General features: G+C 35.4%; 1 protein-coding gene across 1 annotated transcript; it reads left to right on the plus strand.

Annotated features, from left to right (window-relative positions):
• Positions 1-6: 6 nt before the first annotated feature.
• Positions 7-15000, plus strand: LOC112016837 (phytyl ester synthase 1, chloroplastic). The gene is given in 18 exon segments (XM_065777099.1): positions 7-129; positions 201-271; positions 362-471; positions 1010-1067; positions 1975-2112; positions 2115-2132; positions 2242-2310; positions 2313-2345; positions 2995-3028; positions 3030-3099; positions 4034-4124; positions 4127-4154; positions 4255-4363; positions 7320-7453; positions 12639-13008; positions 13553-13666; positions 14309-14397; positions 14524-15000. Coding segments are annotated over 18 exon segments (1899 nt in total). The 5' UTR covers positions 7-64; the 3' UTR covers positions 14822-15000.
• Positions 15001-23977: the final 8977 nt, after the last annotated feature.

Genomic DNA, 23977 nt, shown 5'->3' on the forward strand with positions numbered 1-23977 from the left:
TTACATGTTTTCTGCACTTTGTTTATTAGCATAAGTACTTGGCAAGTTTTATTTTGGTGAGGAGATGATTTTTTTTTGTTGTTTTTATTGTTTAGGTGGAGTTCCGGGCATTGGTAAAACACAGCTGGGGTATGGGTCATCATTATTATTTTTTCCTTGTGGGCGTTTTAGTGGCAGTTAATGTTTACTTAAATTTACAGGATTCAACTTGCTATCAATGTTCAAATTCCGGTTGATTATGGTGGCTTAGGAGGAAAGGCAATATATATAGGTGAGTTCCTCACATTCATAACTGTTCCTCACTGACCATTTGATGCAGGTCTCCAACTGCTTTTCATATTTTTGTTTTTGTGAAGCTTAGATACAGAAGGCAGCTTTATGGTCGAACGTGCTTTACAACTTGCTGAAGCATGCGTAGAAGACATGGATGGTACTGGTTTGGGACTTGTTCTGCACCATAAAGCTCTTGGGAAGTAAGTCATGTTACCATTGTGTCTATGATGAATGTGATTGCTTCTATTTTTTAATTGGATTATCACCTCTTAAGTTAAACATCTCAATGGTAATCACTTTCAAATTAAATTCATTATTTTTTATCAAAAAAGAAAAAATAAGAAAGAAAAGAAGCATCTCAAAGGTGATAATAGAAGTTAGTTTAAACTTTTTCAGCCAGCAATATAAAATAGATGCCCATAGCCTGTCAAACCTACGAAATTTATAGGTCTTTTTATGAGATGACCTTTTCTATTTGGGAAAAAATTAAATTGATTTTCTTGCTTATCAGTTCTTTTTTGGCAATGAATTCACTTCTAGAAGGCTTGGCTTTTAAGTCAGCCTAAGAATAACAAGAACTGATTCACTCTCTGTGCATTGTTTTTAGTGACTTTTGTGGAAACTTGCTTCTTCTCCTTGCTAGGATAATAGAATGTACTGGACTTCATGCTTTTGCATTCTTTTATTTATTTATTTATTTTTAGTTGTTAGCAACAATTTTTAATTCCTTCACTGCAAGGCTTTTGAGGTCTGGTGCCTTCATATCCCTGTTCACGATCGTACACCATTTGAAGGTCTTAATCTTTAAATACTAATCTGTGTGTGTACAACAATTTTGTTAAGGTTTTCATGAAGTTCAATTGCGTTGTTGATTCATTGAAATGATAGATTATGTCTGTACTTCTTGTAGCTATTTGACTATCATATGTAATTCTAACTAATTTGAAATGCAACTATGATTTATTACGTTGTAAAATCTGTTTTGAACAGAAACCTAAGACACCATTATTCATTTATTGCTTGCATTCCAAACTGTCCATTTCGTATGTTTATATACCTTTTTCCCCTGTTATTCCTTACGTGAATAATAGGGACTCTAACAATTACTTATAATTGAATCGATTATGCTGACAATAGATTAAGAAATTTGTTGGTACATTTTGAGCAAAACTTGTAAGGTCACATGAGCTAGCAATAGTTAAACAGATTTTGACTGTTGATATAAAGCCTAGTCCCAAAACGTCGGAGTAGGCTATAGATCCTCAACAAGACTGATTGGGGTCAGGCTCATGCTTGAATTAGTGAAGTTAAAAGTCCCTAAGGGCTGTACATGCCCTCTTCAATTTAAAAGCGTAAAGGGTGTTTGTGGGTAATGGGGTATGATATTAGCTTGTTGGTTGGTTAGGTACTTCTTGCTTGCCTATGCGTCCCTAGTGCGAAACCAAATAGGTTGGCATCTTCCAAGTGAATTTAAATTAATGAAATTTTATCATATTTATGTTACTTTAGTTATAAAATTCATTTCATTAATTGTTGAGATCAATTTTTAAAGAATCTTAGAAATTTCCTTTGCAGTGTCAAATATTTTTATGTCCTTAACGAATTTGTTATGTGCATGCTTCTCACACATGTAGGTGGGTTTTATTATCCCTTAATACACAGATATGATAATTTATAGTTTGGTAATTTTGTTGTATGAAGGGCTGGTAAAACTTGTAGAAGAAACTGTCAGGTTTGAACATGCTTTATCTCCACATAAGCCAATTTATTTGGTTGGGGATTCCTTTGGAGGATGCCTAGCACTTGCTGTTGCTTCTCGTAATCCTGCCATTGACCTAGTTCTATATTATCAAATCCAGGTTAGTTCCTGATATGAGTTCATTTTTTTCTTATATAAATCTTGGTATTTTCTGTTTGATATCAATGGTTGATCATCTAGAAATCCTGATCTTTTGTATTTCGTTTTAGCAACATCATTTGGCAGGTCTCAGCTGCAACCATTGTTTCCTATCTTGGAGGCTATGCCTGATGAACTCCATGTGCAGTTCCCTATCTTCTTAGCTCTATCATGGGTACCTAATCTGTCCCCTTCAAGTCTACTTGTAGAATTCTTCAATGTGTGAAAAATTGGATACATTATTGCTAATTTAACGAATTCACTGTGCCTTTAGTCTTAGGAATACCTCATGCCAAGTAATCAGATACTATGGTGTATGAAATATGAATTCAGTTGCTGTGATATTTGGTGCTGCTGCTCTTAGGTGCTTGATTTGATATCAATTCTTTTTTAATATTTTGCTAGCATGTTCATAAAAATTTGATCATCTTAGTTTATTTCTGTATTCTTACCCTGAGTGAAACCTTGAATCTTGTCTTTGGTCAACTTAAAAATGATTTATTTGAATGAAGTGCTTTATGTATATTTTATAACATAAGTTTTGTACTGCTCTATCTATACTCACAGTGAACAAACCCTGGGAACAACTGAGTCTATTTGTAGTGCTATTACTGCTTTTTGAATCTGCTTACTGATCTTAATCTAATTTATTTACATATTATTCTTTGTTAACCTTTAATTTATTTTTTATATATCTGCTTTACTAGCATTTTTGTTATATAATTTTATTTTTTAATTTGCTTTAATAATTTGCTTTTATCCGTGTCACTTTTTGCAGTCACAAATTCCTCTATTTCTGATATATATTTCTATTTTGACATCAGGTGATCCAGTGAAGATGGCTCAGTCAATATTGAAAGCAGTTTTCCCCTGGGCAAAGATTTGAAAGGCTGTCTCGCAGCCTCACTGGGTTGTTACCATATCTTTCTGTATGGAATGCTTGCCAATTGGGTTTCCCCTTTTTTATTTTGTTTTCATAGATTAATTTCTCTCCTTCTGTTCAATTTCCATTATTTTCAACTAGTTTTGCTTTTTTGCTTTTGTTTTGTATTTTGCATAGTTTAGTTGTACTTCTTTAGTTTCCATTTACGGAAGTTTCTGTAATTTTTAGCTGCCTGGCCACAAAATCTTTTATCTACTTGCTTTATCTTTCTTGTAGCTTAGTTATATATCATTAGAAGATATTCCCTCTGTCCCATTTTGTATGTCCAGTTTAGAAAGTCTAACTTTCTAAGCAAACATCGTTTATATTTTGTATCTCACAAAAAATAAATAAGTTTCAAAATTTTTGTTGTAAACTTTTCAGAATTCAAATTAAATAAAATAAAGAACAGGGTTATATTGGGGAGTCAGTAATGAATGACGAGAATTATTTTGGAAGCAGAAAATGGAATACTTGACATACACAATGAGAAAAGTAGTCTCATAAAAAAAAAAAATAAAAAAAAAAAAAAAAAAAAAAAAAGAGAAAAAACCTCTTTTTGCTGCACATTCAGCAAATCTCCTTTACTGGGGAACCAAGCCTATCGAGTCCTACAGTTGAAGAGTTTGATGAGATACATTTATTCAATGTGTCTCACTTGCATTACCAGAACATTTCAAGTTTTGATCACCTATATTATGGGTTCAAGGTTGCTGGTAAAAACACTAGCTTATGCGTACAGAAGGATTGCTGGTTGGGGTGTGTTTTATTTTGTCTAGTCTAAGTTAATACCTTAGTTCATTGCCTTACAGTGTGTATTTTTTTTTAAAATTTTTTGTTTATAGTTTAAATTACTTATTGAAGCAGCCCAATTAATTTTGTGGTGTCAGGACTATAGTAAGATGTCAATATGAATTTTGCTCACTCCATTTTGTTGTTAGGGTATTGATGATATTATACCAAGGGACACTTTTCTTTGGAAGCTGAAGCTGCTTAAATCAGCTGCTGCTTATGCCAATTCCCGTCTCCATGCTTTAAAGCCGAAGTTCTTGTCTTGGCTAGGTTTTTCTTCTCTCTAGATTTGACTTGCTGAGATACTGAATTTACTTTTAAAGTGGTAAATCTTAATTGATTGTAAAGATTGAGAATATTTGCATTTCAGTGGCAAGGATAACATGCTTCCTAGTAGAGATGAAGCCGAACGACTTAAGAACTCATTACAAGATTGTGTTGTTCGTCACTTCAAGGACAATGGACATACCCTTTTATTGGTAAGTGAGAATATGTATCTATCATATAATCTCATATTAGCTTTCATCATCACTTCCACGTTAGTAAAGCTGCTGATGACACCAGATTTTCATGAACATTGACTTCCTTAGTTTGGTACTCTTAGTCATATTGGCCAAATATTTACGTTCGTTGCATTGGTTTAAAATCACCTAATCCAACCAGTTGAATCCCAAGTCTACTAACATCCTTTTCCATCTGTTCTGGCTTCAGTTTGTCCAATGGAACATTGGTTGACTACTTTTTTCATTTGATATGTATGGTGCCAACACTGAATTCTTCAAAATTTTTTTCTATTTTTTGGATAATTCAATAGTTTCAATGGAGGAGAGGGGATGGATGTCTCCTTTGGAAACACTAGGAGGTGCAATTGAGCTACAAGGCTCTTGGCACTTCAAAATTTCTTGTAAATGGTTCAATCTACTTGGAGCCCAGGACCATGTTTAGATGATGTATTTTAAAATTTCTTTAAATTTATGATTACATATCAACTTTGAGTTATCTCAAAATATTTAACTTATTAAAGTTTCAATGGACTTCTATTCCATGATAATTGTATTCTACTTGAAATCTTGCATACTAAGGACCCAATTCAGAGCAAAAACTGGAAATTTTAAAGATTGAGCAGACATTTAACATTGAGGATCGGGCATACAAAAAGACATACCATGTATAAACTGTTGCTATTCGGTTTAAAGAGAAGATGAAAGTGATACTGGTTTCTCCTATGCTTAGGATGAATGAAATGGTCATGTACTTTTTGTTGGAGAACCATCAGTCCAAAACCTTAAGCTATCAGGAAGTTAGCCAATTTTTTATTTTTTATTTTAATTTTTTTAATTTTTTAATTTTTATAATAAGTAAAAATTGACTGAAAGAAAAAAAAAGAGAGGTGCCTCCAAGTACGCGGGTTGTGTACTAAAGCTGCATCATAAATTAGTAAAAAATACAACAATCAAGAAAATCCAGCAAAGTGGAGAAAGAATGGCCAATTAAAGTAGCCATCCAAACATATAGAGTGCATAAAAAATCATATTTATAGCCACTGTAGATCGTTCAAGACCTTCAAATGTCCAGTTATTCTATTCCTTCAAAATAATCCACACGATGCACAGAGGGATTGCCTTCCAAATTTCACATTACGGTGCCTAGAAAACTGCCCCTTCCAACAGGCCTTTAGATCAACTACCCTTTTAGGCATAAGCCGCATAATGGACTGCATATCAAGCACACACTAAAGCTTCATGCCCTCTCTTAATTGTGTATGAACTGTAAATTAACTACTTGTTTTCTTCATTGTGATAAACAACTTTATGATTCAATTGGTCTTGGCCTTTTATGCTTAGTCTCGGGCTAGTCATACTTGTTGGCTGTGTTATATACCTTTAGGAATGTTCATACAAATTGTTAGAGATATTAAGGCCCAGCTCAATTTTGGTCAATAGGGTCAAGTCTGTTATAGAACTCTAGTCCATGTTCATTGTATTTTATCCTACTTGAAGTGCAAGCAAAGTAATCTTAAGCCTACTAGTGGTGCAAGTATTGTAACCTTGGGTTAGTTTAGGATTTAACCTAATATAAACATCTCTCAATGGATTCACTGTAAAATACATAGAACATAATAGTAAATATGTAGTCATCAAGAGCTTTCCAGTGTAGATGTTGGCCTTCAATTCTCAACCATGTCAATTCTCAATGTTTTCTCTCTCTAACTTCTTTATTTTCTCATTCATATTTTCTTATACACTTTATCATTTTGTCAAAGCTATGACTTGCCTTCTCTAGCATGGTTTAGAGTTACGTATTATCTTTTCTAATATGATCTTTACTTGTCAAATCCAGAATTCTTCTCTTAACACTGCTACCAGCCACTCTGCAGGGCTCATCCTAATCTATTTATTTCTTATTAAGTGTCCTTAACCTTCTTAGCCGAGTATCACAGACCACCAATCATCTCCTTATTCACTTCTTTCTAATCATGCATCTTTATCATCTTCAGATTGTGTTACTTGGACTATGCCTATGATCAGTAACCTTTATTGGCTTTCTTTTTGTTCATGCTTCCTCAACCATGGTTGCCAAGTATCATAAAACACGTTGATTGGTAACCTCCTTTATAGACTTTCTTTTTGTTAATGGGTCTTTATCATTTTCAAACTGCGTTACTTGGTCTAAGCTCCTGTTTGGAAGCCTTTATTGACTTTATTTCTGGTCACACATCTCTATCATCTTCATGTATAGCTTTTCAGATCACACCACTCATCAGTAGCTTCCATAGGTATGATCTGCACCGTGCTTATCATTCAATACTCAATCATCGTGCACATCTGGCCCTTGTTCTAGCTTGTTATATGCGCTTCATTGAATTCAATTCCGCTTGATCCACTCCACATCTAGTTCATTCCCAATTTCCTTCAAAATTTATCTTTCTTTCCAAACTCAAGCTGTCTTCAAGCGTTTTCGGGGGGAGTTAGAAATATTATGATGCGATCTAATCTTGGTTAAAGGCTCGTCTGTTATATAACTCTATTTTAGAATTTAATTATTTTGGAGTGCAAGTAAAGTAATCCTAAGTCTAATTGTAGTGCAATTATTGTAACTTCCTGGGTTACTTCAAGATTTATCCTAATATAATTATCCTTCAATGGGTTTGTTGTAAAATATACAGAGCTTAATAGTAAAGATATAACCATTAAGGAATTTTTGTTGTGAATGTCGGCTACTAAGGCCTAACCACATTAATTCCCTACATTCTCTCTCTTCTGCTTTCTTTCTCTTCTTTATTTTTTTTTTTCATATTTTCCTATGTGCTTTATCACGAGGGAAAAGCTATGTTTTACCTTTTCTAACTTTGTACCAAAGTCATGTTTCTCACTCTTTTCTGCTATTTTATTGTGGGAAAACAAATTGACTGCACTGTTTTCTGACGTGGTGCAGGAAGATGGAATTGGTTTGGTGACGATTATTAAGGGTACTAGCAAATTTCGTCGTTCAAGGAGGCATTCTTATGCCTCAGATTTTTTTCCTCCTAGTATGACTGAACTCAACTATGCCTGTGATCAAATAATCGGGTAATTCATTGGAGCAAGCGGGCGTGCGCACACACACACACACACACACATCTCATCCCCCCAGCTCTCCTTATTATGATGCTTTTGGGCATTCAAATTAATCGGAGATCCTGTTCAAGGGTTGCTATACAAATACATTACACCATTATATTTGTAGAACTTTAATATGATATCAATTAGTGACATTTAATATCATGCTGAGGTGCAGCTAGGTGGACAATGAGGTCGCTGTCTCTAGATTCATCTATATCATTTTAACCTAGTGATACTTTCTTTTTTCATTTAGTGTCACCTTTTTTCTTCAATATTTCAATTGAAGTTTTATTTTGTACTTATGTCTTCAAAGTGTAAAAAGTTGATATCCTGGTTTCATTGGCCTCTTGGCTAAGTGCTTTGGGTTGAGTATTGACAGACAAAGCCATGTTATAGCTTGAGGGGGCCAATGCTCCCCCAAGATTTTCTAAATGCTTTAAATTTTCCTTTACATTTGAGGATAAAGTTTAATTATGTATACAAGTGGCTCCCCCAAAAATGCACTTACTTTTCTTATCTTATATTATATATATAGATACACACAATTCTGTCCCTAATTAGCCCTCCCACCCAATAGCTATACGCCTAGTTCCACTGCTGAAACTAGAGACTTAAAGTTGGAGGCTGAACGGTTGGACGTCCTCTGAGCATTGATCTCACTGGTTGGGTGGCATCAGCAGGTGGAATCTTTTAGATTTGGGCTCTTTTATTTTAGGGTTTAGGGTTGAGGGAGAGAGAGAGAGATACATTCATGCAGAAAACATGATATGTTCCCATAAGCTCATTTATTAAGCTTTGATAATTCTTACCAAATGAAACAAATTTTGATTACTCTTTTCTCTCTCTCTTTTCAAAGAACCCATTCCATGTCAGGATTATTTTATCCTTTTTATTTTTATTTTCACTTATGATGTCCTAAGTTGTTTGTATGTAGAGCTCTTTTAAAACTTTATTGATTTATGCCTCCTGGGCATGAGGATAAACTGCTTAGTCCGTCAGGGGTGAAAAGCCCCTGGATTACCCGGTAATTGGTTCTGACAAGTGGGGTCAGTTGCCCATAGGAGTTTGATTAACAGTAAGGATTGTTGTACAGTATGCTCTACGATGTGCAACTAATCTGAGTGAAGTTCTCCTCTGTCATTAAAAAAAAAAAACTTTATAGATTTATCCTTGTCTTCTAAGTGTTTTCTAAAACAAATTATTGCATAATCAACTAGTTCATGTTGGTCTAACTGCAAGTATAAACTTCTGATGTATCACTAATGTAACTGTAGATCTTTTAGTTTTAGAGATACCAAAAAATGCATGTTGAGGAGCATAACAAAATTTGTGAATATGTGTAGGTGTTAAAGGTTAGGACAATACTGTAAGCACACATCTCATGTTCTTGGTTAATTATAGTGAATGATAAAGCATGTCTGCTATAAGTCTATAACTAATGCAGTCTATAACTATAACTTTTGTGTCAATCTTTTTGATCATGCATCAGAAATACCCACAATCTTAAGTCCAACATATGATCGAAAACAAATTTTTCTCTCATTCTCTTGCTCATCCCTCCTCTTTCTGCTTTATGTGGAATGTAACTCCTATAGTCCTATTCCACTAATTTTCACTTTAATTCTAATGTTGCAGGGCAAAAATGGCATGTCTGAGATTTGAGAAACATTTATTGTGTTTATCCCATTGTTCATCACAATCATGTTCATCTTTGTTTTGACAAAAAGAGTTTAGTTTTCTTTGAAGTACACAAATGATTAAATTCCATTTATGCTGATTGGTTTTATTATTTTTTGGATGTGATGACATGATCTCACACATTGAGAGTAGTCGATCTTAACAGACCAAAGAAATCCCCAGTCGTAATTTGCCAGTGAATCCATAATTTCTGAACCAACTTGTTGGTCTAAAGTCCTGATTGGGCAGCCTGCAGCTTGCTTCTCGTATTCCTATTCTTAGGGCTTTGGTTGCTCTCCAGCCTGTTTAAGTTGTATCCTTCTGATATCTATCACCATGTGAAGTTGAAGCTTGATATTATAATTGCATTGATGGTAGGTTGCTTCACTTGGATTCTGGTTCAATACTGTTCTCAACTTTGGAAGATGGAAAGATAGTGAAGGGTCTTGCCAGGGTTCCAAATGAAGGTCCTGTGATATTAGTTGGTTATCACATGTTGATGGGAGTTGAAACTCTCTTCACTTGCTGAAGGATTCTTAAGGGAGAAGAGCATTATGGTTTGTGGCTTAGCACATCCCATGTTGTTTTCGAGGACAGCTGAGAGTTCATCTTCTGATTTTTCTTTAAGTGATTGGATAAGGGTGTTTGGGCGCAGTGCCTGTTACCCCAAGCAATCTTTTCAAATTGCTTTCAACAAAATCACATGTGCTTCTTTATCCTGGTGGTTCACGTGAGGCTTTGCATTACATGGTCTGTCAAAGTTCCTTGTGTTTAGTTTCACCTACTTTACAACTATAGAACCATTGATTCTGTGACTGTCAAATTTTTTGCTCCTAAATTTGCTCTGTTATTATTTACTTCCAAGATTTGTATTTTGTCTTGCCTGTACAGGTGAAATAATATAAAGTTGTCTCCAACAACTCATACACTTATAATATTGGTTGTGCCAGTCCAATATTGAAGATCTTTTTGGTGTTTCTATGTGAAGCTGCTATAAGTCAACTACAACAATCAAAAGGTTGTTGTGGAGTTAGTCACGTACTTGGATTTGTGCAAAAGAGTTAGTCACGTACTAAAATCCGTGCATAGAGAGAAGTCTCTACAAGATCAAGTCCAATTGAGGATTGGTATAAAGGTTCAATTGTAGGTTGGTATTTTAGAATAGTCCAAGGTAGTGGTAATATTCCCTATACTTGTAACTACTTGTTCTTGATTAGTGGATTTTTGGGAGTGGTGACCTGAAATTCACCCGGTGGAATTTTCGCATTGCGAGTGGTTTTTCTCGTTCGTCAACAAATCAACGTGTCATTTAATTTCCGTTGCACATTAGTTTATTTGGTGATTTGTTAGTGCTTCTATGATTTGCATGTAATTTGACCTAATTAATTAACTTGGGTATTTGAATTTATTAACCAAGGTCAATCTATAACCCAACAATATAAACTAGCTTTTATAACCTGCAATAGTGCTGGAAACTTTTTATTTTCTTTTGTTGGTAAGAATTTGGCTATATTTATTTGACTTTCATTGTAATTAATTTTTATGGACAAGTTTAATAGTAAAACATGGTTCATTTATTTTTTGGTAAACAATTGCTAAGCTTCATCTTAATGCATTCAAGCATATATACACCTTTGGCAGGCTTGGTAAGCCTATTTACTGCCAAACATATAGTAGTTTTGATCAATTAGCCAACTGATTAGTTAGGTTTTTCACATTATAGGTCTTATGCTGACATATTTATTATTAGAGAAATAACATTGACCTATAAGAAAGTTTGAATTAATATTTGTTAACCTGTTTGATAAGTAAAGATATTTTATTGATGAAAAAACCCGAGTACACAGGGAGTGTATGATGGGAACAAGAAATTCAACTTTGCAAGGTACACAAATCAATCATATCTAACAATGAACACAGTGAAAAAAACCCCAATGTTAACATCCAATCAAACAAAGATTTAAAGAAAATCAACTTAAGATCAATGCTAAATATAAAATATGCTTAAAATATATAAAATATGTAAAAATAAATAGTAAACAATAAATTAATTGCCATATCCCTACCTTGCCGTACCTTAGTTTTATTTAGAAATGACATGTCGCCATGTCTTTTGTCATCTCGTGTTGGTATTCATGCTTCATAGGTTTGGAAGTCCTTTGCGTATTAATCTCAATGGTTGGGTGGCACCAGCAAGTGAAATCTTTTAGCTTTGGGATTTTTTTATTATGAGTCCCAGGGAGTGAGTTACATTCATATGGAAAACATGATATTTTTCCATATGCTCGGGTATTAAGTTTGGATAATTCTTAATTAAAGAAAATGATTTTGATGACTCTTTCCCCTCTCTTTCCAATGAACCCCTTTCATATTTAAGATTATTCTATCCTCTTTCTTATATTTATTTTCATTTTTGATGTCCAGAGTTGTTTCTAAGAAGAGTTTTTTTGAAACCATATGGTATAATATTAATCCTTGTCTTCTAAGTTTAGTCTAAAAAGAATTATTGCATAATCAACTAGTTAATGTTGGTCTAATTGCAAATATAAACTTCAGAGGCATCACTAAAATATGTAATTGAAGATATTTTAGTTTTAGAGATACCAGAAATGCAAGTTGCACAATAAAATCTGTGAACATGTATACGTGGTAGAGGCTGGGATGATACTGTAAATACACTCTCATGTTCATGTTTAGGTCAATTATAATGAATGATATAGCATGTGTGGTAATGCAGTCATGGGGTCATGGGGCCCTCACCTACCTTCACTAGCAACCCCTAAAACTGTTGGCTTCATTTTATGATCATGCATCAGAAATAGGCCCACAATATTAACCCAAACATATGATTGAGGAAAAAAAAACATTTGTTCCCTTCCTGCAATCCATAAAAAATATGCTATGTACATCTCCCATTCTCCTTTCTTATCATCACTTTTCTTTCTGCTTTACATGAAATCTAACTCTTATTCCACTATTTTTCACTTAAACTCTACATTGCAGAGCCAAAGTAGCATGTCCAAGACTTGAAATCAATTTATTTTGCTTATCTGATCTTTTCATCATCATCATCACCATCACCATCATGCTCATCTTTTGTTTTGAGAAAAAGCTTTTAGTTTTTGTTAATAGTGTACACAAATGATCAAATTCCATTTATGCTGATTAGTTCTATTATTGCATGTATATATGATGACATGATCTCACACACTGAGAGTAGACAATTTACAGACTGAAGGAATCACCTATGGTTATTTTCCTGTAGTTTCATAATTTGAACCAACTTTTAGATACTCTTAGTTTTGATTCTAAGAACCTTGGTCTAAAACCCTGATTGGGCAGACTGTGAATTGCAAGCAACTAGTCCTACTTGTCTTTGGGCTTTGGTTGCCCTGCAGCCTGTTTAAGTTGATTCTATCAGATATCTGTGGCCATGCTAAATTGAATATTGATATTAAAATTGCATTAATGGTAGGTTGTTTCGCGTTGGTACTGATCCAATACTGTTCTCAACTTTGGAAGATGGAAAGATAATGAAAGGTCTTGCAGGCGTTCCAAGTGAAGGTCCTGTGTTATTAGTTGGTAATCACATGTTTATGGGACTGGAACTCCCTTCACTTGCTGAAGGATTCTTAAGGGAGAAGAACATTATGATTCGTGGCTTAGCGCATCCCATGTTGTTTTCGAGGATGTTTGAGAGTTCATCTTCTGAATTTTCTATAACTGATTGGGTGAAAGTGTTTGGTGCAGCACCTGTTACTGGAAGCAATTTTTTCAAATTGCTTTCAACAAAATCACATGTGCTTCTTTATCCTGGTGGGTCACGTGAGGCTCTGCATTACAAGGTCTGTCAAGTTCCTTGTGTTTCGTTTCACCTGCTTTACTGCAACTAAAGAACAATACATTTTGTTACTGTCAACTATTGTACTCATAAATCTGCCTTTTCATTTACTTTCCAAATTTTTATCTTGTCTTGCTTGAACGAGTGAATCAATATAAAGTCGTCTCCAACAGCTCTTACTTTTTGTGGCTGTCTGTTCATTTATCTCTGAATGTTATTAGCAAGGCAGATTGCTGGGACATTCAATCCATTTGTTAGTTTATAATTGGAAGTAATCACCTGATGTACACTCTGTTGTTACCATGGTTCACTAAAGTTATATGCAAGGTAGATTATCTGTTCCACTAATATGTCCTTCAACCTTTGTTTGTGTGAGTAGTCTGTCATTGAGAGAGGATTTAATTGTTATTAGAGGTCCTTGTTGCCCTAAATCTTTGTTTTTGTTTAGCAAGGCCTATATCTATATATTTATATCTATATACATGTGTGTGTATATATATATATGTCTAAACTTTATTCCAACAGTTATGGTGCTTTTATATTGCTAGGGAGAAGAATACAAGTTATTTTGGCCTGACCAGCAGGAATTTGTGAGAATGGCAGCACGGTTTGGGGCCACAATTGTACCATTTGGAGCTGTGGGAGAAGATGATGTAGCAGAAGTAAGCTTGTGCTTTTGCGCATATAACTAGTCCTATGCTTTTAGTATAAGAGCTTCTTTCTGATGGTGAAATATTAATATGTTTTGCATCTTATGTTTATATCATCGTTTTTTCTCTTTTTTACTTTTTTATGTTTTCAAAATTTATAGTTTAGAGATGAATGTTTTTAAATGCTACTTTAATGGTTTATTTGAGTTTTCGTGAAGGTTGGGAGTTTGAATTCCAGAGTATAGGAATGAGCTTGGTTTTGGTTAACTAAAGGGTTTAAGATGGTACTCACTACAGAACAGAAAGTTAATTATACATGTAGTTAAAGAAAGGTCAGTGAGGTCCATAATCATGGACTAGCTTGGACAGTAATCAAATACCAGTTAATAAAACCTGGAATTTTGGGTTAACTACGAAAATACACTGTAGTACTACTACTCTGACGGTTGGAAAGTAATGAATTTTTTTTAATAATTCTCAAATGCACAATTAAAAAAAAAAAATATATATATATATATATATACATATACATATTTTACAAAATTGATTTTGAAAAACACCCTCATATTGTTTTTCTCTTTTATTGAGCTTGATATTGCAATTAACATCCTACTTGCTTTGGGTTTGTGCTTTTATGTTTATCAACCATGGCAGATGCTTCTTGATTACAACGATCTAATTAAGATCCCAGTGGTTAATGATTTAATCAGAGAAGCTATCAGCCAAAATACGTTGAAAGTGAGGTAATTACTCTCCAAGTAATATATAATTTTATTACAATTGTATTAAAATTCAAAAAACTAGAGATGCTAGCCACTTTTCAAATTTAGGATTCAAGTTCTAATGATGGAATATGTTTGGATTTTTAGGGATGAGACAAAGGGAGAGGTTGCCAACCCAAACCTCTGTTTTCCATTGATGGTACCCAAGATACCTGGCCGCTTCTATTATTTGTTCGGGAAGCCCATAAAAACAAAGGGAAGGGAAGATATTCTGAAGGACAAGCAAGTTGCAAACCAATTGTACTTGCAGATAAAAGCGGAGGTTGAACGCAATTTGGCATTCTTGATTGAGAAGCGGGAGGAGGATCCTTACAGGAGTATTGTTGATAGAACATTGTATAAAGCAATATATGCTCCAACTGAAGTTCCAGCATTTGAGACCTAAAAAAGGGTTTTGAGAGGTATATTGTTGTCTTAATTTCATTCAATTATTTCTTTTTGTCCATGGAAAAAGGTTAAGGTACAATGTTATTTTTGTTCTCAATAAAGGTTATAGCTATAGACCAAATTCTAAGTTGCAGTCAGTGTCTGATGAGTAACACTATAATATCAGCCTTTGAGATACCTCTATGCACAATTGCACACCACTTGAGAGGACATATTCCAGGATGCATATGTTTCTGTTCAGTTGAAGACTGTCTATATTTTCTCTACAAAAAAAAATAAAGAAAAAAAAAAAAAAAGACTGTTTATACAGTATACACCACTTTTTTTTCTTAGCACAAAGTCAACCAAACTCTAGTCTGATCTCAAAAGGTATCTATAATCATATTTAATTAAAGCAGTTATCTTGCGAAATTCATTCTTTACTCTAGGAACAGAATGTATAGCTTTAAAGTTTGATACGTAGTTGTTCTGGTTTTCCTTCTGTCTAAAATTAAGTTTAGTCAATTTTGGTCCAGGGTGGAGATTATGTCTAATAAATCAAATCAGAACACCATGTCTAGTTGTTTACAATTTTGATCTGAAAACTGGGGTTTATTGAATGAGTTATCTAATTGTTGCACTTGCTTCTTTCCTAGTAAATTAAATTTGAACCTATGAATCATATTCAAGTTAAGAACAAGCAACACCATATATCCCATTGATCAAGTCATCCCTAACGGAATGGGGGTTCTGCATGATTTTACTTGAAGTCTCCCCATCAGGTCTTCAGCTCCTTCTCCATCTTCTGGCTTCTATGGCATAGAAAGTTCTTCCTCAGACAGTGGATCAAGTTGAAGCAATGGCTGCTGTCAGAGCTCTTACTTTTGCTCAAGAGATTGAAATGTAACACCCTATAATTTTATTACTAATTTATTTCATATATATAAATTAAAGATGAGGCCCACAATTAAATGGATTTAATTGATTTGGGTGTAAGATATCTAAATAAGATAATAATTAGGAAACAAGAGGTCCAAGTGAGATAGCATACATATATGGGTTTTGATAAGCTTAAAAACTCTGTATTTTATCTCTTGAGCTATACATATCTAACATAATTTCCGGTTTGGTTTTCATTATTTTGCGTACTAAAATATTTTAATACAAATTCCTAAACTCTTTAAAATACCCCAATCTTTTAGTTAAATAATTTTAAATTTAAAAACATAAACCACTTAAAAGAGTAATTTATTATTCTTAATAAAGTTTATATGTTTTAGGCTTTCAAACTTTTATCAATTCTCATGTAGAGAAAGATTCCAAAAATTAGAACATTATCTCTATCTCACTTTTAAACATTATTTCACTAAATTCAAAATAAAAAACAAAAAAAGAGCCTTAGTATATAAATAAGAGGTTTCTCCTCTTTTAGCGGCACCACACGATTGATTTTATTTTTCTTTCTCTGCGGCCGTGCATTGAAACTTTAGGTATGATGGCTAGACATGTAATGACATGCTAGAGTTCTATAGAGTTGCAGCACAATCACGCCGATTAATAGATAGTGAAAATATGCAAATAGAACAATCGGTTCAAAGCTAAAAGTGAACCGGACAGTTTAGTAAATAAATGAAAAATTTTGGAAACATCAGTGTTGTCTAGAATTACACTGTTTAAGTATGAAAATAGATTTTTAAGTGGGAAATTTGCGTAAATTGGTGGACCTATATTTATTTTGTGGACCTGAAAATTTTATTATTATTATTATTATTATTTTGAGGGTATTAAATATTGTACTGGATAAATATTTTTTAGGATGTTTTATTTTTGGTGAGATTAGAGTTTTGACAATTATGATGAAATTTTAGATTTGTTGGTTGCATTTGTCCAATATTTTTATGGATTATCTAAATTGAATAGATTTTTATTGTTTGTGGTTTTACGACATTACATGGCACTTCCTCTATCATCTTAGAGGGAGATTTAGAGGTCAATATCAAAGTTTTGAAAAGTGAAGATGAATGCTTTACCACCTTTGGCCACCTAATGTATTAAGGTAAACTCCTCTTAGAAGCCTTTATTTTGATTAGTTTCTCCCTGTTGATGCCAATTTTTGTAAATTCGTACCCAAAGGCCCATGAGGAAGAAAGCCTAATAAGTTGTAAGATGCAAAAGCCCATACGAAGGAAAGCCTAATGAAAAGCAAGGCCCAAAGACCCACCAAGAAGACCGAAGAGCAAGAAAGTTCCAAAGAAAGAAGTGCAAGTGAAAGCAATCTACAACAAAACACAAATCTGCTGTAAAATACAAATCTGCCGCAGAATATAGCTTTATTGCAGAATACAGTTCTCTGGCAGAATGGCTTCGGCAGATGAAAATAAATTGGGCCCAAGACCGTTTTGATCCAATCAACATTATTTGGCCGACAAATCTACCGTAGAATACAAATCTATCACAGAATACAGCTTTACCGCAGAATACAGTTCTCTGACAGAATGGCTTCGGCAGATGAAGATAAATTAGGCCCAAGACCCTTTTGATCCAGTCAACATTATTTGGCCTACAAAGGCCTAAATCCTTTTGTATAAAAAAGATAGGCGTGAAAATTGATATGAAAAAGAAAGATGAAAAGAGACAAAGAGCAGCAGGAAGTGTCAGCAGCAGGAAACGCATGAAGGAAAGAAAAGCTAAGTTAAAGGAAATGACAAACGCAGCAGGAAACGTGTGAAGAAATAAGACAGAGCCATGCAGCAGAACAAAACAAATTTGCTATGGCAGAAACGGCGTGGGAACAAAAGAATACAAAAACAAAAGGGCCGGAGCACTACCAACATGTACTTAGCCAATACAAGGAAGGTGGGCCCACGGTCAAAGGGATTCAAAGGGCGTGGTTTGGTGGTGGGGGGAAAAAGGGGTTTATATTTGGTTTCCTACGATAACTTCTTTTGGGAATATATCCTGCTAGGATGTTATCTTACCCAAAAGAAGTAATAAATGGTTGGAACCATCTGATGCATGCCATAGAGCTAGGTAGTGAGGTAGCCCAATCCTTATCTTTGAACCTAGAGGTAGAAGTATACGGCAGGAACAAACAAAAGAGAATTTTGTCGTGTAGCAAACATATACTGAGCAATAACAGTGGTCGGGGTAACCAATGGGTTGGTGGGTAGTCTTGAAAGGATGCCCACAACAAACAAAAACAGTTGGTGAAGCCTTAGGGGTAAAAGGGAGAAATTCCATTGAATCAATTCACTATAAAAGGAGGAGCTAGCCATGGATGAAGGGGAGACCCGATGGAGACTGGATGGGAAAAACACCGAAGGAAGGAAACCCATAGTAAGAGAGTAGTAAATACCCAAAGAGAGGAACCTAGAAAAAGGAAAAAGACCCAAGTGAGAAAAACAACCCATGGCAAGATAGTAGTTAGAAACTAAGAGTAAAAAAAAGAACGTAGAGAAAGAAAAAGAAGAGAGAAAACGTGGTAGGAATAGGGGCATGCATCAATAGACCATCTTTTCTCTCCTTCTTAACAAACCCACTCTTTGAAGTCTTCAAAAGTAATAGCTAGTAGCCATTTAGGCCTATTCTCCAAAATGCACAGCTTTTATGGCAGAAGCCTATGATAAGGTTGTTCAAGTTGGAGTTTGGGTTCCTTCTTGATTTACTTATTTTATGGGCAGATTCAATACTTGATTTTGAATGTAAATATATTTGATTTCTCTCATTATAACTTATATCTGCTGTATTTAGTCATCCTACTGTAGCACGTTTTTATCACGTCTGCCGCATCAGTTGTTCTGCTGTGGTGTCTTTATTTGTTGTACTAATTATTCTGCTGTAGTACCTTTTTATTATATTTACTGTGTTAATTATTATACAAGCCAAACCTTTCCTGCCGAAACTTTCTTCTCTATTTATTATTATGTGTTTTACTGTTGACACAAACTAATCATTATCCTGCCATAAGTATATATATATATATATCTTTATTTACGAACATGTGTACATATTTGAGAATATGCTAACCCATTTAAACTAACATTTGTTTGATGAGAATTTTTTTTTGGGTTTTAGATTTGTTTCTGTGTAGGAAGTATTTCTGCAGTAAAAATGAAGAGTAGTCATTCACACGGCAGAAGGCTTTACAACATAGCAGATAGCTTTAAAGCATAGCAGGTAGCTTTAAAGCACAGTAAAAATCTGTAATGCACAGCAGACAGCTTTACTGCACAGCAGAAAGCTTTACAGCAGGAAGATTTATTGCACAGTAGACAGCTTTATTGCACAGCAGAAAGCTTTACGGCAGGAAGATTTATTGCACAGTAGACAGCTTCACTACATAGCAAAAAGTTTTATTGCATAACAAACAGTTTTACTACACAGTAGAAAGTTTTGCTACACAGCAGAAAAGTCAATCCTACGGTAGAAATTGGAGAAAAGTTCCTTCTGCGGCAGAAACTGGCAGCGGCAAAAACTGGAGAAAAGTCTTCTGCGGTAAAAACAGAGGATAAGCCCACTTTGCTGCATCTTCCTTTGGACTTGGACTCAACATTTGCGCATAAGTCGGACTAAATTGAGTTGCAGTTGGATTGGTCTTAATTCCTTTACTTAGAATACTCGAGCCCACTACCGCAGGAGGCAGCCCAGCCCAACGCATAACAAAAAGGCCCCTACATTAAAATAGCGACTTCACTGAGGAGTTGGGATCAAGATGAGGAGAATGAGATATTTCTCCTCCGCAAATGTGTTTCCAAGTCCTCACCAAAGAAAGTATCTAAAATGTCACAGCGGTGCCATAGTAGAATTCTATGACAGAATATCACAGCAACGTTACAGCAAGACAGTGCCGTAGCAGAATTCTGTGGTAAAATATAGCAACGTTACAGCAGGATAGTGCTGTAGCAGAATTCTATGGCAGAACACATCAATGTTAAAACAGAACAAAAATATCTTGAGAACTCTACAATAGAAGGCCTTTACAATACTTGATCCTATCCTTTAAATGCCACTTGTTCTCCTTGTCATGCATGTGAGACATGTGGCAAGCCACTTATTTAAACATGCAACTCTCCTAAAAGTTTTCTAAGCCACTTATCACCTTTTTGTTCTCATTTCTTTCAAGGAAACATTAGAAGCTTTCTAAACTCTCTACATTTCCACCTTCAGGTCCAGCACTTAGAGGAGAAAAATCCCTTCATTCCCTCACAAGGTTTCGATCATTTTCTTCATGATAGTGATTCTAGCTTTACTTCCTCCTCAAAAAACCAAAAGCTAGACACAAAAAATGAAGCTATAGCAGCCAAAGGAAAACTTTCATTATTACTATGCTGTTGCAAATCACTATTTCCTCCGCAAAGTATTCCTTAGCAAACTTTTCCAAAAGTGCAAAATGCCCCTCTGCAGAAATTTTGTAGCAAAAAGTGCAAATTCTTCAGCAGACTGATTGTAGCAAAATTTGCTGAATCTCAAAAGTGCAAAATTTTCGTCCATAGAATATTTTATAGCAGAAAAATTCCAAAATGTTCAATGGCAGAATATTTCACAGCAGAATCCTATAAATGCAGAATGTTGTAGAATGTTCATCGGCAGAATATATCGCAGCAGAATTCCAGAAATGTAGAATGTTCATTGGTAGAATATTTCATAGCGGAAAGTTTCAGAAGACTAAGTGCAGATCTTTCGGCAGGCTGTTCACAGCAAAATATTATGCGGTAGAATATTCTACAGTAGAATTTTGTATTCCAGCAGATCTTTTCGCAGAATATCCACCACAAAATTCGGTATTGAATTCTTGAACTTTCTAAGTGCAATCACAAGTCCAATGTGATTATCTTCTACAACAAAAGTGATCATTGCCCCATCAAGAATTCATGGGAACACCAATAGTGTGAAGATGTGTAAAAGGGTACTGGACAATTCTGCTACAACAAGAAATTCGAGTTTAGATCTTATTCAACAAATTTGAGATTTGTTCTCAAAGCAAAAGAGGTGCATACAAAGCCTTTCATGTTCACTTTTACTAAAGCAATCTTTTGCTACTACATCAACAAATATATATCAGTATCAATGAAGGGAGGAGGGAGAAGTAATCAATTCGGCGATATCGAAACATCTACTTTCAACCAAAGAATACATTGAAGGCATGTGATAGGGTGGTGAAGTGTCCAAATTAAATCCAGACCTTGGAATGAAGCCAATCACTTAGTTACTACGTACTCTCCATAAAGAAACCCAAATCTATAAGTTGGTTGCAAATTGCTCTTTGTCCATTATTGGGTCTAGAAAACTGATTCGACAACCTTGAAGAGTTGAGAAGTTTCCTGTGAAGCACCTTAGAGGATTTATGCCTAGAGTGGCATTAATGATCATTATCTTATGATGTTTCTAAAAAAGAATGTATCGGATTACTTGTACTACAGACTATGCAACTCCACCATCACTTTTCAAGTCATAAAGCTCATTGGTGCCCATGTCTCACCCTAGAAGAACTCTGCAACAGTGACAAACTCAAAGCTCCTTCTTTTAGCTTATGTACAAGAGGGAAATAGCATAAAAAATTGCTCACACACATTCTGCCGTGAATAGAGTTGCTTGTCTTATTGCTGCTGAAAACTATTATGTGGTTTTTATTGAAGGCGTTTTGCTGCAAGGGCATTTTGCCACAAGAATAAGAAGCATGCTGTCCCAGGAAGATGTTGGCATGTCATGGGTAATTCTATATTAGAAGCCGCTGACTTTTGGCTATTACTAGCCAACTATAAAGTAAGAGACGTAGCAAGCTCCATCTAAATATGTCCATACTCAAAGCAAGTAAAGAAGAAACCCATGAAATATGGGTCTTAGTAGCAAAACCCAGCAAAAGGGTTGTGGTTATGAACTTTTGGCTAGAAGTCAGCAAAGGAATCATGGTTGTGAGTTCTTGGCAAAAGCCCATAATGGGGGCTACACTCAATCAAACCCACAAAGGAGCCATGATCGCAAGTCTTTAGAAAGAATCTACAGAAGAGCTATAGCCACAATCATATGTAGCAGAAAATACATGGGTAGCAATTATGCTTGTAGTGGAACGAAGTCAAAGTATACTTCGGAAGTAGCTTTTTCCCAAATTCTCTAGCAATGAAGAATTTCTACAATATGGCAACTTGTAGATCCATGGCATTTAATTTTTTTTACTGAAGAATGCATGAACCATATGATGGAGCATCAACACCAAGAGTAGGTGATATCAAGCTCATCCAATTGTCTCACATGCTGGGGGCTAAAGCTCATTCTGCGACAAACATAGAAAGCCTTCTGTTGAAAGCTAAAGGCTTATTCTTGTATACTGGGGGCTGTCTCATTCTGCAACAAAATATGGGAAGTCTTCTTCAAAAACCTAAAGACTCATCCAGTTGTCTCACATGTTGGGGGCTAGGGTCCATTCTGCAGTAAATTTAGAAAGCCTTCTGCAAGGTGCTTAGAGTATCAATATGAAGCAGCAACATCATGTATTTTCTACAAAAGCTTGGTGTGTTGCATGGTTCAAAAAAGCTTGGAGGAGGAAAGTAATGAAGTGAAAAACAAAGAAGTTGTGGCAGAAAAGGATGTATAGGTTGTGGCAGAAGAAAAATTGGAGGAAATTGACCTAGGGTCGGACTCACAAGAACTAAGATCCATCTCAATTAGCTCAAGACTTTCAGAAAGGAGAAATCAGAATTGATATTGTTGCTGAAAGAATTCAAAGATGTCTTCGCATGAGATTACAGTGAAAATGCCAGGATGGGATCTTGGGCTAATAGTGCATACATTGAATGTGGACCTCGAGGCCAAGCTAGCCAGGGTGTTTCACACTACCTGTCAGGGTATTCCACGCTAAGATAGAAGGGGCAAAGTTTTGAGGAAAAAAGTACAGCAGACAACCTTCAAAAGGCTACAGCAGATCATGATGAATCTTCCTACTGTGCAAGCCCCAATCCGTAAAAAGCCATTGTTACTCTACCTAGCCACTAACTCGTATGCCATAGGTGCATTGATTGCCCCAAAAGATGGAGGAAAAGTTTTTAACTTTCGAAATAGAACATACTCCAAGGAACGAAAACCGGTTTGTGGATGCGTTGGCCGCATTAGGCTCACAAATAATTTTCGAAGGGGATAACACCAGGATAGAAGTCAGCAAGAGGAAAGAGTCTACTATTGAGATGTTGAAAGAAAGGTTCCAGGAGGAACAGTGTGAAGGAGATTTGTGGATTCCCATGAGAGAGGCCTTGACGGAGGAAGTAGACGCCACAGAACTGAAGATGCTAAAGGACTATGCCCTGGTAAGAGGAGAATTGTACCGCAGGATGCCAAGTGAGGTCTTGTCTAGGTGCGTACGGCAGGAGGAAGCCTAGAGAAAGTTGAAAGAAGTACATGACAAGACTTGTGGATCCTGCGGGGAAGTTAGCCTTTATCGTAGACTCCAGAGGGCAGGCTTTTATTGGCCAAGTATAGATAAAGATGCAGATCAAGTCCAAACCCAGTGTGGGACCTGCCAGCTTGCAGCAGACAGAGAGGAAAGTTACACTGTGTTCATCAGCGAAGACTGGAGAAGCCCATTCATACAGTAATTAACATAAGGCATCCTGCCACAAAAGCACAGTGAAAGATACAAACTTAAGAGGTTGGCAACACGCTACTTTTTGCATAACGCAGTCCTTTTTAAGAAAAAGTATGATGGAGACCCTTTAAGATGTTTAGGCCCTGAAGAAGCAAAAGAAATGATAAAAGAAGTACACTCAGGAGAGTGTAGGGAGCACCAGGGGAAAAAAAAGCTTTACAGTGCCTGCTGCAAATGGGCTACTACTGGCCTACCATGAAGAAAGATACGGCAGAAACATATGTAAAGGTGAACCAACAAGCATTACAGCAAAAAATAAATGCTTTTCGTGAGACTTTAAAACTTCAAGAGTGCTCCGCAAAAAAGCTGAGTGACAAAGGAACTCACAACAGGAACAAAAGGTGGAAATCAGCGATGAAGCCCAAGCATCTCTCGAGCAACACATTCAATGGCAGACCACAAGAATTGGGGAGACATTGCCAAGCTTAGCAACATGAGAAAGAAGAATTGGGAGAAATAAGATATGTGGAAGACTATAACAAAGTTAAGAGATTTAGTTCACAACATCTATGCCTTTTTCATCAAAGAGGCAATGATATC

The sequence above is a fragment of the Quercus suber genome, unplaced genomic scaffold, assembly GCF_002906115.3.
Source record: "Quercus suber isolate HL8 unplaced genomic scaffold, Cork oak 2.0 scaffold_148, whole genome shotgun sequence".
NCBI lineage: Eukaryota > Viridiplantae > Streptophyta > Magnoliopsida > Fagales > Fagaceae > Quercus > Quercus suber.